Consider the following 15,438-nt stretch of genomic DNA (forward strand, 5'->3'; position numbering starts at 1 on the left):
AGAAACCACTATTTTATGTGACAAGGGTTTGGTTTACCCTCAATGCAGGCTGGGAAATGGTTACTCTATTTTTAAGCCATTTTAAAGTAATTAAATATGAACACCATTACTGTGTTCACTAGGGTCAGTTAGGAAGAGGTACACTTTCTGTTGGGGGTTGTTCCAGGTCCTCATATTTTCCCCCAGGAAGCAACACACTGGAGTACCTAGTTATGGAAAATAAAGAGCTTCATGTGTTTATTTTCTGACTGGAAAGAAATACATTAAGAATTAGTTCACGGATGGAAGTCTTTCCAAAACATACAAGAAGAATCTGACCTAGATATAAAATCTCATTGGAATGTGAACTGAACTGAAGCACTGCTTTGAGCTTCTTTAAAACGCAATGTAATTACAATTTAAGTATTAAAATTAAGTCAAAGATATTTTCATATTCATAACTTTTTAAAAAATTCTGAAATTTGAAGATCTGAAAGCTTCTTATACTGTTTTAGATATTTCTTATCCAGAAATGTCTTACCTATTTTTTAAAAATTATTATTTTAACTGACATATACTAATTGTACATATTTATAGGGTACAGAGTAATATTTTGATACATGTATGTGTATGAATTATCTATTGTCAAACTGTGCATTTCTCCCCACCCCAGAAAGATATTTTTTTAAATTATGAAAGCAGTTTGTACTTCTTTTAAAAATTAAAATAATGCAGACATGTATAACAGAAAAGTGAAAACGCCTTCCCCTTGTTATCTAATCCCTGAGACTACTAACATTAGATATATACCTTTCCAAGTATTAAAAGTGCATTGGATCTAGATCTACAATTTTTAAAATTGTGTAAACACATGGAAACACACTGTATATGCTGTTTAACATGCTTTTTAAACTCAACTATATATCACAAGCATCTTCCCATGTTACTCTACAGACCTGCATTATCCTTTTATTGGCTTCACGGGATTCTACAATATGGATTCACTATAATTTGACAAATCCTCTACTGATTCTGCATTTGGGTAATTTCAAATTTTTGTAAGCAATCATTTGCCCATGCCCTCACTGGCCACAAAATTATTAATCTTTTAAATCTTTGCCAATCTAATTTTTTAAAAAGTAGCTTTGTTTTAATGTACATTTGTTTTTAGTGAGGCTGAGCATTTTTTCCATGTTTATTTGCTATTTGCTATTCTTTTGCAAACTGGCTTGTTCTCTTCATTGCCCCTTTTTCTAAAGAGGTATTTATCCTTTTTTATTGAATGCAGAAGAGCAAATACTTTCCCCCAATTTGACATTTTCCTTTAAAAACTTTATCATGTCTTTTGCCATATAATATAAAATTGTTTATGTATTCAAACTGTCAAAAAAACTTTTTGAGGACTTGTAGGTTTCCTGTAAAAAAAAAAGGGTGGGGGGTGGGGTGGGGGGCTTCTTGACTTCAATGCCTCTGATCCCAGGTAACAATGAATTTTTAAAAATTAAATAGGTAATAAGTCCAGCCCGTGGCTCACTTGGGAGAATGTGGTGCTGATAACACCAAGGCCACGGGTTCGGATCCCTATATAGGGATGGCCGGTTAGCTCACTTGGAAGAGCCTGGTGCTGACAACACCAAGTCAAGGGTTAAGATCCCCTCACTGGTCATCTTTAAAAAAAAAAAAAAAAAAAATTAAATAGGTAAGCAAGCAGCATATTCATAACAGAAAACAACATAGCTCTTGCTAAAGAAAATTATGTTTGAAATTCTACAGAAATATATTTTACTTAGGATTCTAATTGAAAAGCACACCTCTAATTGTACTATCTTGAATAGTATCTATTTTTATAGTAAAGTGACAAATACATGCCTCAAAATGTAGACTTTTAAGAATATATCACTATACCTGTTCAGTGAAGGCTTGTTAAAAGCCTTAAAAGAGGAAGTTTTACTAAAAAGTAATGGCAATTACACAAACTTACTTCATTACCTAAATAACTAAATGCTCTTAATGGAATAAGCTCTCTCCTTAAATTCTAAAAAGGTCTCTCTTTACACACAATTTAGGGCTTCTAGCTAAAACAAAATGGACCAGATTCAGGGGCAAAGAACTATTTTCACCAAGATATAAACTCTTGATCTTATTAGAAATCAGAAATCAATATAAATCTATTTAACATATACACAAAAAATTCTCCACTGTCCACATAAAGCCTTTCATTCCAAAATCTAGGAGTACAGTTCGTTAGTATATATAACTTTCAGAACTTTAAAGTCAATCAACCAATCACAAAGAAAAAGAAAAAATCCAACCATGACATAATCTTCCCAACCCCCTCAACACCCAGACCCAAACATGTTTTTTTTTTTCTCTTTCCTTTTTTAAGGAAGTAGGTCCATGCTGTTCTACCTGTCTCCTAGTTGCTTGTATCCAGATTATGAACCTGGTCTGAACAATGATTGAATACTTCCTCTTTATCCTTGGAAAAACTTGCCTGTAATTTCCCAGTTTGACCCAAACAATCTGCTTGTAATGAAGTTTCTTGCCAGCTTTACAGTCATTACAATTCCAGCAGCCTTCCGGCATTTCTATGCTCAGGCATTCCGGGTGGAAGGAAGCTGGGCACGATTCACAGCAAAGCAATCTTCCACCTTGAAACAAATAAACAGTCTTAATAACTGAGAAAAGAGGAAAGAGAAAAAGAAAGAAAAGGAAGAAAGTTATCTTTTAAGCACATTAAATTTGATTTAAATTGAAGGAGAATAACAAAGAGACTGAGTCATATCTATAGCAATGGATTAAAATAGAAAGCAAATGAACATATTCAGCTACTTTTCAGGGCTTCCGTGGCCAGAGACTGAGAGCTTTTTTTGAGTAATACCAAAGCATTACTGTTCGCTTTATTCCTCTAAAATGTGGGCTATTGAGGTACCAGTTTAGAAAGCAGCTAAAACTCAACATATGACTAAACAGATGCACAAAATCATGAGACTGAGGTGGATGTGACAGCAGGTTTTTCAAAGAAGTAAGCAGCCACTTTCTTTTCTCCTTCAGAGCTAAGAAAGAAAGCCACAGTTATCTTTGTATTTTAATCCAGTGCCACAGTTAACTAAATCTCTTTACTAAATCCCCTTATAACATTAGCAAGAATGAAAATAACCAATAGGTTGAGCAGTACTTTTTTCTTTCCGTAAAAGAATACGAAAAAAAAGCTACACAGATTCTCAAATTGATTACATTATCATTACCTGTTCAGTGAAGATTTTAAAAAGTCAAACAAGCTATATAGCAGTGGTTTGCAACTTTTTCATCACCAAGGATCCCCTTTCCCTTCCTCATGAACCCACATTTTCAAATATTTTTATCAACCCAAAAAAATCCACATTTTAAAACTAACAATTTCTCCTATTTTTATTAACCAAAAAAAATATATATGGGGTCAGTCAGATTCTGACCCCAATAACAAAACTAGTATTATCACATTAAATTGTTAAAATCATACCCAAATGTAAACTCATACAGCTTTATTTTGCACAAACGTTTGATCTGTTAGATTTTTTGAAATATTAAACATAGTTCAAAAATTTTGTTTAAATAAGCATAAGTGTTTTCTGACTTCATACTGAGAACCACTGCTTTATAGCATAAAACTAAGTATCAGTTTATAATGAAGTACCATATGCAAGGAGTTCCCTCCAAGTTCCCTATCAAAACCTTCTCCTTTTAAATACACAAAAACTATCTCTGGATTGAGATAAAAACAGGCGTGGCAAACAAAATAATATTTTTAAATGCAAAGAAATAAGTTTTTTGGAGGGGGATTAGGTGCTTCTAATACATATTTCAAAAAGTGACAAAGATTGTTAGCCACTGAAGATGAAATATAATAAAGACATTTACTGCAAAAAAAAAATAATTCATCTTTCCATTGGAAAATCAGGTCTATACCCCATGGGTATACTTAGATTTAATGTCCCAGAAGCAAAAGGGTAAGAGCCCTCTGTACAACTTTTTCAAATCACATGCTCCAACCTTTTGAGGGTTTGCTATCAATTTTCCAGAAAATCTTATCTTCCTGTAGGCTTTCAGACTTCTAACTGATTAACATAAAAGCAAAAAGAAAATCTGTACACAACCAGTGATGAATTAAATTACTATATTTCCTCTGCTTAAAAGCTTTTACTTCAATCATCAGAATTGTTCCCTTTGACTGTAGTTCTCAGTATGGATTAATTGGTTCAATTCTCCAGCCTAGAGATTAGCTGCCTGAGTGCTCTAAGCCTAGGTATGGAATTCTTCTGTAAATTTGAAATAAAATGAGATTATTCATTTTTCCATCAGAAAGGAATGATCAACAGAGATAAGAGTCTCTGCAAAAAGCTTTTAAGGACATGGGATTATTGGTGCTGACGTGGAAAAGTCAGGCTGCACACTCTTAACATTATGGAATATTTCTTAATTTTAAGTCTTATTTCAGAGGAAATACAGAGCCAGAATTATCAGTGAAAATCATAATGGCAAAGATGTTAAAAATACACAAGGGAAATAGAAAAAAATACATATGAACAATCCACCTTGGTGCTATGCAAGAAAACTGCTTTAGGTTGCAGGAGAAGTAAGATAGGGTTCAAGCTAAGCAAACAGAGGGCTCAAAATAATTTCAATTCATGTCAAGGTTAATACTAAGTACTGAAAGCAGAGTAAGCAACAATTGAATTAATCTAATTGTATAAAGGCGCCAGCAGAAAAACAGAATATTTCCTAAAATGCCTTGGGTAGACTAATGTTATTGCATTATGAAGTAAGTCAGACCTATGTCTATCTTTGTTTTGGAAGTAGGTGGTATCACTAATAAGGGGATATAATCTGACTTCATCAGAAAATAAATAAGTCAATACTCTCTCCAATACTTCTAATAGGTTCTAATCAACTTGCTTAGTCATACTTTCTTTTAGTCATGAGTTGCCACTTTAGGTGTCTGACAAAGAGCAAAGATACATCTTACAGGCAACACAAAGAATGAAAAAATTTTAAAAACCCATTTCAGATATTCTCGGTATACATATATGATATATTAGGTATGAAGTTTTCTTTAAAGATTCTGAACCTGGCCCCAGATCATTATGGGAACGTATACAGAAAAAGACCTTCACCTTTCAAGCTCATTTGTATTTCCCTCTGGGATAATAACTCCCCAAATAATACATTATTGTTAAATCACTTTTTTCCTTTACTAGAAGTAGGCTATGGAAAGCTAAACACAAGATGTTTTCTTCCATAGATTAAATTAACTGGGAGAATACAGATATACATTTAGCTCTTTTTTCTCTATGGATAAATTATCATCAGCAGTTCAGCTGGGCTGCCTTCCAACATCCAGTATTTGGGGTATCTACTCCCAACTTCCCACCAATGTCTCCTAAAGGAAGGACAACTAGTTTTCACAGTATCTTAACAAAACATTTAAGAAACAAAATGATAGAATGTATTCAAAATCAAACTTATAAGTATCATTGTCTTGATTTTCTTCTTTTAGTAACTTATCTTGTTATTTAGTTGAAAGTTAGTAACAAATTATGTCTATTCTATTCTAACATGAATAATATAGTTCTACATCAGGCAAAAGAGAAAGAGCCCTTAGAATATTCTCCTATATTGAACAAAATCCTAGTCTATTTTAATAACATACATACAGTATATTGAATGTGTGAAAATTTAAGAGAGTAAGTAAAAATTTGTAATAATGGAATTATTTTAAGCCCTTCTTAAAAATTTTGCAGCCATATGAAGACACAGTTACAACCACCAAGGCAGAATTTACCAAAAGCAAAAAATGGTGCTTGACAGGCATACATTTCCCCCCTTCATTTAAAGAGAAAAAAATAGGAAATGCCAAAATAAAAGCAAGAGATAAACTATTTTCATTATTACCTTTCTCACATTTCTTTTTGGAAGCTGACGAAGAAGGAATCATAGGTAATTTCATCAACTCAGCACGATTTGATTCATTCAGTAGGTAGTGGGACTTATAGGCATATGAACTGAACATGGGGTCTGAATGGTCCTGAACTATCAGCCCTATACGAGACAAACAGAAAGAGATGAGCTGCAATGAAACTACCCATGATTCCACGAGAAAAAAGAAATAAAACCAACATCTATGATGCAGCTATGCTTTAAAGGTGGAGGGGAAAAAAGAGAGGATGAAGAAAAAGAAGGGTCTGACAGAAAGGCTTTCTACAGTTATTAAAGGGAGTCGGAGCTACTCAATGCCTTATTCCTTTATAGAAACCTATACACTCCAGAAGAAAACTCCAAATAATTTGAAGATGTAATCGCATTTGATAACATACTGAACACCCTCTAGGGAAAACAAAGCCACATTCCTTAATATTGAGAAGTACTGTGAGGACAACCCAGAGAACAAAGTGACACATCACCTAATTAGCTAGAAACGATAGCATTTACATAACAAAGTAGGCCCTATCTACCTTCAATATATCCGGTAGCGCTTAAAGTCAGAGTTGAGTCTCTCCTTTTCCCCATTCACATTTGAGATTAAAGTCTAGCTTTCTCTGCCAGAGAATGAAAACTTTCTCTATCAATATGGTACATAATTTTAAAGGAGCCATAATTTCATGAACTTTACTGAGGTAATACAAAACATTTTATTTTTTCCCTGCCACGATATGAAGTTATTACCATCTTAAGAGTTTATAAAAACAGTTTTTTGATCTATCAATACAGCTATCCTGTTTCAAGGAACACACAAGACCTGCTCTGACCCACTGGGACTGCCCCTTCTCTTCGCCTGGCCTCTCCCCAGTTAAGTTCGCAACGTGGCAGCTGTAAGACACTCCCAACCTAGGGAACTGTGAGACCAGAGGGAAGTTTCCCATCTTGACCACTGGTCAGTTTACAGTGATAAGCAGTTACATTTAGAGATCATTTTGAGGAGTTTTGTTTTAAAAGGGTTACCATTTACTTTCTTCTGTGGGCATTATCTTCATTTGATGCTGTCCTATACTGAGAAGGATTCAAGAAATATCTCTGACCCAGATGATAGAATGGAACTTGAGGTTGCTAATAACATAAGAATCTTCTAATAAAAGTTGTGCAATGCTGAAATGAACTTCATACATTTAATAGAGGGAGGCAGCATAGCATAAGAAAACACGGGCTTTGAAGTAAGAAAGACGGGTGCAGATGCTGGTTCCTCCACTTAACAACTTGTGTGACCTTGGGTAAATCATTTAACCTTGGCTTCAGTGTCTCATACGTATAAAATAGGGAAATAACATCTTAAGGTAATTGTGGCAATTCATTCAGCTCATGTCTAGTAGAATTTGATTTACATATGCAAAATAAATTGATATTATTACTAATAAAATGAAAAGAAAACCGTAGCTTACCTTCTCCATTTTAAATTACATTACATAGAAAGGCATAGAATGATAAGTAACTTTTATTGTAAAACCCTCTAGATGAAAGGAAATACAAAAGAATATGTATACTATATTGAAACGTGTCTGAACATTTCCTAGGGCACCATGAGTTAGCTGGGGAGTGGAGGAGAAGCGATGTTCCTCTAAACCTTGAAACACTTCTAAAGATATTTTCAGACATTTCAGTTCTTAAGAACTACCTTAATGATTTCAAACACCCAATAACCAAGGACTAAGAAAAATTCTCTATGTGGAGGAAAAATTCTGTATGAGGCAGCAAACAAGCAAAACAAGCCAAGCCATCTATACCAAAACATAAATGATCGAAGTGTCCTTTGTATGTGTGGATTTATTGGTTAGGTCTCCTTAAAAAGAAGCATAAATAGTTCTGAAAGACTTTTGATAAAGCCTTCTCAAATCCCAACATCTGATCTATTTAGAATAAGTTTCTGTCAAGTGCTGGAAAGGAAAAGGAAGGCTTCTGTTTACTGCACAGAGTTTCACAGTTGAAATATTCGGGAATTAAATAATCTTGCTTAAATATGCATTTAAATACAAGAAATCTTCCAGAATAATTGTCAAAGCGATAAGAGGTAAATATAGATTCTGTTGTTAAAACTTGTGTTTTCCCCTCTTTGACATTATTCTCAAGCTTTTAATCAAGGCATATAAATTAAATTTAACAAAATGGCTAGAATTTCTATAAGCAGACCATTTTCTACCTGTTCTAAATTGAAAATATCTGCTTTAAATACCTCCCAATTACTGAATAAAACAGAGCAAAAGAAAATATTGGTTAATAAACTAATGGTACTTGATTCAGAATGTATCTAAAGTAAGCAAACATAATAGTTACAAACTTGTTATTTAAAATGTTGGCTGGTATGTATGCTTAACTGCCACCAGAAAAATTAAGTGCCTATGAATGGTAGAACAGTTTTACAAAGCGATAAGGAACTCTTATGTTATCATCACTACCACACTCTGTTTAAAAGTCTCTAAGCTAAACACTCAACTGGTAATTCAATAATTCCTTTCTATCATTACTTTCTTAGAAACAGGGAGATGGAAAAGGCAATACTGATGACTTTGTATTTATTATTTGCCTATTTAAATCCTTTCGGTCACCTATCACAATGTGTCATGAAGCATTTCAGACCTACTCCTCCACATACCAGCCAGGTTTCAGAGCAGGACACTGTTGTAATTGCTCTAGTGAAGAAAGACATAGTGCTTCCTGCTTCAATGGCAGACAGATGCATGTGCTTATGAAACTCAGACAAACAGAAAGCAGTGTGTACAACGGAAACAGTAGCTGGCTACTACACAAAGTTCTAGCATTTAATCTTTTATTGTATAGCTCCTCTAAGTTATTTTTTTAAAATGAGAAATAAAAAAAGAAAACAACCTAAGTTCTATCATAGTACCTAAACTCTATCAAAAAAAAATTCATAGTACTTTCACCAAATTAAAAGAGTTGTCCTCTAAAGCAAAAACAAATGAATAAAAAAACACCTTCTTCTTCAGTATAATCTAAAAATAATCTAACAGACCTGATATGCCTTAGACTCCTTTCAAATATTTCACACTGAGGGAAGTTCAGAAAACTTGGCACTTAAAAACAAAACAGTATGTGGGGATATTAGTAGGTTTGCATAATGCTTACTAAGTGCAAAAATAGTTTTATTATAATACAGTTGAAATAAAGTTGGATATTTTGTATCATATTCAACAAAATAAATTCTATTTTATTATCATAAACTCAAGTTCACTGACCCCCTCAGGGACACAATATTGTTTTTAGTTATCAGTCTCTTGGCATACTTAAATATCAACAGGTGGCAAGTAAGAAAGCCTGCATTGGTGGCTTATAACTACCACCACCACATATGTTGCCTTGGCTGTGTCCCATCAGGCCTTCCTCAACACCAGACCAAAACATTATGATAAAATACAACATAAACAATTGAAAAACAAATGTGCTAGTCTTGCCTTACAAGTGAAATCTCAACTGGTTGAAAGTTCCGGATAAAAGAATATGACATGGGAAGGATCTACTTTGAAGAGAAGAATTGTTTGCAGAAAGGAATAGATTAATCTTTTGATGCTAGAAAAACTAAGAATATATCTATAGTTTTAAGTCATTTTTAAAGATGCAGATTTTAGCTTAAGGAAAAATTTAATATTCTAATAATTTGGACGTGTAATGTTATAAAAGGGACGTGTTACTGGAAATGTTCGTATCTCTAAGATATATAATGGAATTCTGCACTGGGTGGGAGATTATACTAGATGACCTGAGTTCTCTCCCAATGCTGACAATCTATTTTAATGGAGAAATATGCCAATGAACTAAAAAAGAAATAAAGAGAAAGGACTGACACTCACCTCTGGCACAAACGAAACAGAAGCCTACATTTACAGCAGAAGAAGAGTTACTGCTCCGTTTGGAATGATTACTACAGATGAGAATGCAGGAGGACACAAATATGCTTCCGGCAGCAATGCAAGCATCTCCAGAGTGATAGGCAACTGGACATCTCAAACATCTCATCATACGGCCTGTTTAAAGACAAGTAAAAAAGGAATCTATATAACAAGGCATCAGCTGCACAGGAAATGAGAGTTTTGGAGCTGAGCTTTTTTGGGTTCCCATGCAATGCTAGTTATACTAAGATAAAATATTTTTCTTCACTAGTCTGACTCTGCCATTCCTATGCTATATGGCCTCTAAATGTAAGCCTAATGCTCATTTACTGATCATCCAAAGAAAAAACTGTCTGTTCCAATGCTGAAGAGATGGCAGTATCCAATATGGAACCCGCCTAAAGAATTCTCAAGGATATTTCTCATGGTCTGAATTTAGAACTTAATCCCTACTTAACATGCTACCTATTAGGCTGAACTGTTAAACCTAGAGGTAAACAGGGAGACTGCCCAATGTTGTTTATAAAAATGTGCTTAATATATTATTTGTTACTGCACTGAAAAAAAATATTTGTCCACTTCTTTAGCTCTGTTTTACCTTTACTTGCTTTGTGGATATCTTTCTCCATACAGCAGGCAGAGCAGCAGTGCTGGGGACAGCGGAATCCTTTTGATTCAAAGATGGCAGTGGGGAATTTGCGGACACAGGCTTCATGATAAAATTTCCCACAAGCACCAACAGAACAACGTTTCACATCTTTACTAGACACCTTACATGAAAAACATGAATGCTGCCCTAAAAAATTGGTGAGGAACATAGATTAAATAAAATCTGATTAAAGCATATTCTTTTTAAATAGAAGCAGCTACAGACATCAAAGAGCTGCTCCTGAGACTCTATTACATTTTTTTATATACCAAAAAAAGGGCATTTAAAATAAATGTCTAAATTAAAAGATTTTATAAATTTTGCTAAAATAATTATCAATTTGGAAATACAACACTAAAAACAATTTAGATCTGTAAAATTAATTCCATACAAAACCCAAAACAGAATTTTTTCAACACTTGGGAGCAGAGAGTGGCAAGGCCTTCCCACATAGAGTAAATTTTTAAAATCACCAACGGAAAGAGAGATTCTATTAGATAATCACTAACAATTTCTATATGTAAATCTGACACAAAATGAAAACTCAGTCCTAACAAGGCAGAAAATTACAGCTAGACATATCTTATTCAAACTGTAGAAAATCAAGGATAAAGAAAATATTAAAATTATCCACAGGAAAGATAATTACTCTCAAAGAGAGCTGACTGCAAAAGAAAAATGGAAGCCAAAAACAATGGAATGCTATCTTCAAAGGGCTGAAAGAAAATAATTACCAAAACGGAATTCTATTCCTAGTAAAATATTCTTCAAGAATAAAGAGTAATCAGGGGCTGGCCAGTTAGCTCAGTTGGTTAGAGAAATCAACATTCATTAGGGGCTGGGCCGAAGGCAGTGGGTTATCAGAACTTATTAACATTATTGTCACTAAAGTTGGTATATGACCCTCCCACTTCTAAATTTGACTGGCTTAAAAAAAAAATTCATTGGGGAGAATTAACAAAATCTGTTTTTTTGAAAAGAGATTAATAAGACTCATAAGAAAAAGAAAAAAGCACCGATATTAATGGTAACAGAAATGAAAAAATAGTATATCACTACAAATTCTAAAAACAACAATAAATAGAAATTATGAATAGTTCTATAAACTATTAAAACTATAATTAAAAACCTTCCAACAAAGGAGACTTCTGGTCAAGATGGTAGAATTGACGGTCCCCAGCATCACTCTCTCCCACAAATCAACAAATTTACAACTATAAAAAGGCAACGGCAGCCAAGCTGGGGCTGCTAGAGCTCAGGGGAAGAGGAAGAGAGATCTACAGAGTTCATGAAGGCAGGAGAAGCCACGATGAGAGAAAGTACTGCTCTGACTGTTTCGAACCCCAGCTGCTTCCAGGCTGGAGCTGCTGAGCACACAGAGCAGGAGCTGGCAAAAACTGCAGCTGTGTCCTTTGGATGAAGTTGCTTGGAGGTGGCAGGGGAGAAGAGGGCCTTGGTGGCCCCCAGGCCAGCAAGACCACTAACAGGGTTCCCGTGGACCCACATACGAGTGAGAAGCCAGAACAACTGAAAAAAAAGGAGCCACTCAGAGGCTAGTGAGTCATCACAAGAGACTGGAGCACGGGCAGTAGGGGAGATGGGCCCACTGGGCGAACACTGGAACACAGCAAGGACAGTTGATCTGCTCCCCAATCAGCATAGGCCCACTCAGAGGAGACTGGTCAGGAATATAGAAGTGCATGGGGTGCAGTTTGATGAAAAGACTCAGGCCCAGACCAGAGTCTATACACAGCCCAGGTGAACTGGATCTCACTAGACCCATAAGTACCATAAAGTCAACCATTAAAACCTGAGCTGCACAAAAAGCCTTCCCTAGGGAATCAGCAGTAAAGCAGCAGTTTAGCTAAACCACACAGCTACAGTGCTGGTCCCCACAGGAAGTCCCCCCATTTTAGAAGTAAGCAAAGGACAACAAATTAGTTCCAGTGCAGAGTTTAAGTGGTGGGAACAGCAAACAACCCAACACAGAACTGAAAGAAAAAACAAAGTACCTGCAACCAGAGACAAAGTTTGATATTAACTAATAAACACTATAGGTGTTCTTTGATTTCACCAAAGAACACCTATAACACCTAGAAAGACCAGAAGTCACCTGGGCTGCCAAGCCAGAAAGTGGGGAGGGCCAGGGGCCTCAGCAATGCCCCCTGACACCCACAACCAGTCCCGAGGTTGGGGGACGAGGGCCTCAGACACACACACACACCCCACGCGCAACCACCTCAGCAATGAACACCAAGCCACTGCAGGAAGTGCCCCAGGCTCTTCTGAGCTAGGGTAGTGGGGGCCTTGGGCCTCGGCCACACCCCACCGACATGCGCAACCAGCCCAGTGACAACCACCAAGCCAAAGCAAGAAGGGCTCCGTGTTCCCAAGCTGGGGTGGTGGGGACGAGGGCTTTTGCCACATCCCCGTGACATCTGCACCCAGCCCAGCGATAAGCAAGTCACCACTGGAAGCCCCCCACATCTCCCCTGTTGGAATGAGGGGGGTGCCACAGGCCTCAATCCTGCCCTTCCTCCTTCTTCCATCACATTTCCTTCCCCTTTCCCCTGTCCCCTCTCCCAACTGCTCTGCAACAACATCCTAGAATGTAAAAAAATCATAAAATTACATTTAAAAAAAAAAACAAAAAACCTTCCAACAAAGAAAATTTTAGGCTCAGATGGCTTCACTAATGAATATGCCAAATATTTAAAGGTAAAAATAATGAAAATTATGATAGAAACAGAATAAAGAAAGAACAAGTAAAAGATAACAGATGTAGAAAAATGTGCAACAAAAACGACAAAGGTATAAAGAATTCACATATGGAGAATATATACAACATATATAAGCAAAGATAACTGAACAAGATTTATAAAGAAGCATAGGAAAAAAAAACCAGAGCAGCTAAATATAAAAGTGGGCAGAGGGTATGAACAGGTAACTTACAGAGAGCAGAAAGACAAACAGCCAAAAAGCATGAAAAAATGCTGAACTTCACTAGTAAACAGATAAATGTTAACTAAAACCAGTTATGAAATAGGAAAAAAAAAAAGTCTGATAATACCAATTGTTGATAAGGTTGAAGGGGAAAAGACACTCTTCTATACTGCTGGTAGAAGTTTAAGTTGGAAGGAACTATGTAAAAAGGCAACTGCACAATAGCCATTAAAATGAAAATTAATTTACTTCCTATGGTCTAGAAATTCCTTTTCTTAATAACTATATTATGGAAGTACATGTAAAACGATGTTGACTGAAGCACTGTTTTTAATTGCAAACAACTGAAAGCAACTCAAATGTCCTTCAACAGGAGAAGAGTTAAGTAAACTGTGATGTATTATGTGCTATGGAAAATGCAGCAATAAAAAATTAATGTATCTGTGCTGACATAAAAAGAGCTCCTGCAGAACAACGGTATGATACATTTTTATTACAAAACACACAAAAATGTTACACACACACAGATTTACAGGGCTACACACCAAACTGATAACACTGGCTGACCCTGGTGAGGGCTAAAACTAAGTAGGGTCCTAGGAGTGAAAATCAAGGGAGACATCAGCTAGAGCTATAATGACGGTATTTTCATGACAATATATTTATGTATTTCTTGTATAATTAGAAATAAATTTAAAATACTAATAAGAACACTTTTAACACTGCGAAACATAAATGGACAAGAGACCTGTGAACAGGTACTTCACAAGAGAATCAATAAAGATACAGAAAAAAAAATGTTTAGTTGTGAACAAAGAAATGCAAATTATAACAACAAATTCGTCAAATGTTTATTGAACATTTGGATATCATCTTTTGGGAAGTGTTCAAGTCTTTTGCCCATTTTTCTTATAATGCCTATAAAAATTCTGAAGGAAGAAAAAAAGGAATTTTTTGACTTTTAAGGAAAGTTAGCCGAATTGCATTATTGTTCTTTGATTTTGGAAGTACCTAATCTTTACAAATTGGCTGAATTATAAAAATTCTTTAAAATGAGGACTTACAAGTATGATGGTCACATTTTTTTTTTTACTGTCTTTATTGCAGAAATACAGTAGGTCTGGTGGGGGGATTGTCCACTGCATATGAGTAATTTCAAATTATATTTTAACATAGATAGATAGATAGATAGATAGATAGATAGATAGATAGATAGATAGATAGATAGATAGATAGATAGATATGAAGGTAATACTATGTTTTAAAATAACTTTTCGAAATTTTAAAAACTAAAAAACTATATTTCAAAGGTAGGTTTGACTTTATAGTTTTGCCTAATATATAAACTACCAATAGGCTTTCACTCACATAATGATCAAAACGATATAAATGACAATTGTTATAACTACCATTAGTACACCTGTTATGCTAATAGAGAGCTGTCAAACCCCTGTCAGACTTAGGTTGGGAGCTCTAGCACAGGAATGCTTCTAATACCATCCTTTTTCACTAGGAATTGGTCTTCATTAACAATAAATAGTAAGTAAAACTGTTACAGAAGTTTTTTTGTAGTTTCTTTCTACTATACATTTTATTCAAAAAGGCAAATGAAAATGCTTTCTTTTCAGAAATCACATTTGTCTTAAATAACAGAAAATGGTAGTATAAAACGTTATTCAGTATGTATCCTGCAATACTTTTTACACGTAAAGTGTTCATTGATAAAAAAGAAAAACTGCCTAACTGACCTTAAACAATGATTTGAAGAGTCCAAGTTCTCAATCCTAATAATAAACTAACTTTCATGTCATAATATATAAGTCAAACACATTTGTTTTTCATAATTGTGGTAAAATATATACAATATAAAATTTAGCATTTTAATCATTTTAAGTGTACAGTACTGTGACATTAAGCACATTGCATTATTGAGTAACCACTACCACTGTCTATCTCCAGAACTTTTTCATCATCCCGTACGGAAACTCAACCCAT

General features: G+C 35.0%; 1 protein-coding gene across 6 annotated transcripts in view; it reads right to left on the reverse strand.

Moving 5' to 3' along the window:
- The window catches only part of NSD3 (nuclear receptor binding SET domain protein 3), a 97,118-nt gene that overhangs the window by 14,915 nt on the left and 66,765 nt on the right, over positions 1 to 15,438 (reverse strand). For 3 of the 6 annotated variants that reach the window (XM_063076776.1, XM_063076773.1, XM_063076774.1), the window contains exons 13-16: positions 10,450 to 10,647; positions 9,813 to 9,986; positions 5,911 to 6,057; positions 2,474 to 2,657 (exon numbers count right to left, since the gene is read on the reverse strand). In XM_063076776.1, coding sequence (XP_062932846.1) covers positions 2,474 to 2,657; positions 5,911 to 6,057; positions 9,813 to 9,986; positions 10,450 to 10,647 — 703 coding nt within the window. The remainder of the gene's footprint in view (positions 1 to 2,473; positions 2,658 to 5,910; positions 6,058 to 9,812; positions 9,987 to 10,449; positions 10,648 to 15,438) is intronic. The other 3 variants (XM_063076777.1, XM_063076775.1, XM_063076778.1) reach the window with 2 other exon arrangements.

The sequence above is a fragment of the Cynocephalus volans genome, chromosome 13 (assembly GCF_027409185.1).
Source record: "Cynocephalus volans isolate mCynVol1 chromosome 13, mCynVol1.pri, whole genome shotgun sequence".
Lineage (NCBI taxonomy): Eukaryota > Metazoa > Chordata > Mammalia > Dermoptera > Cynocephalidae > Cynocephalus > Cynocephalus volans.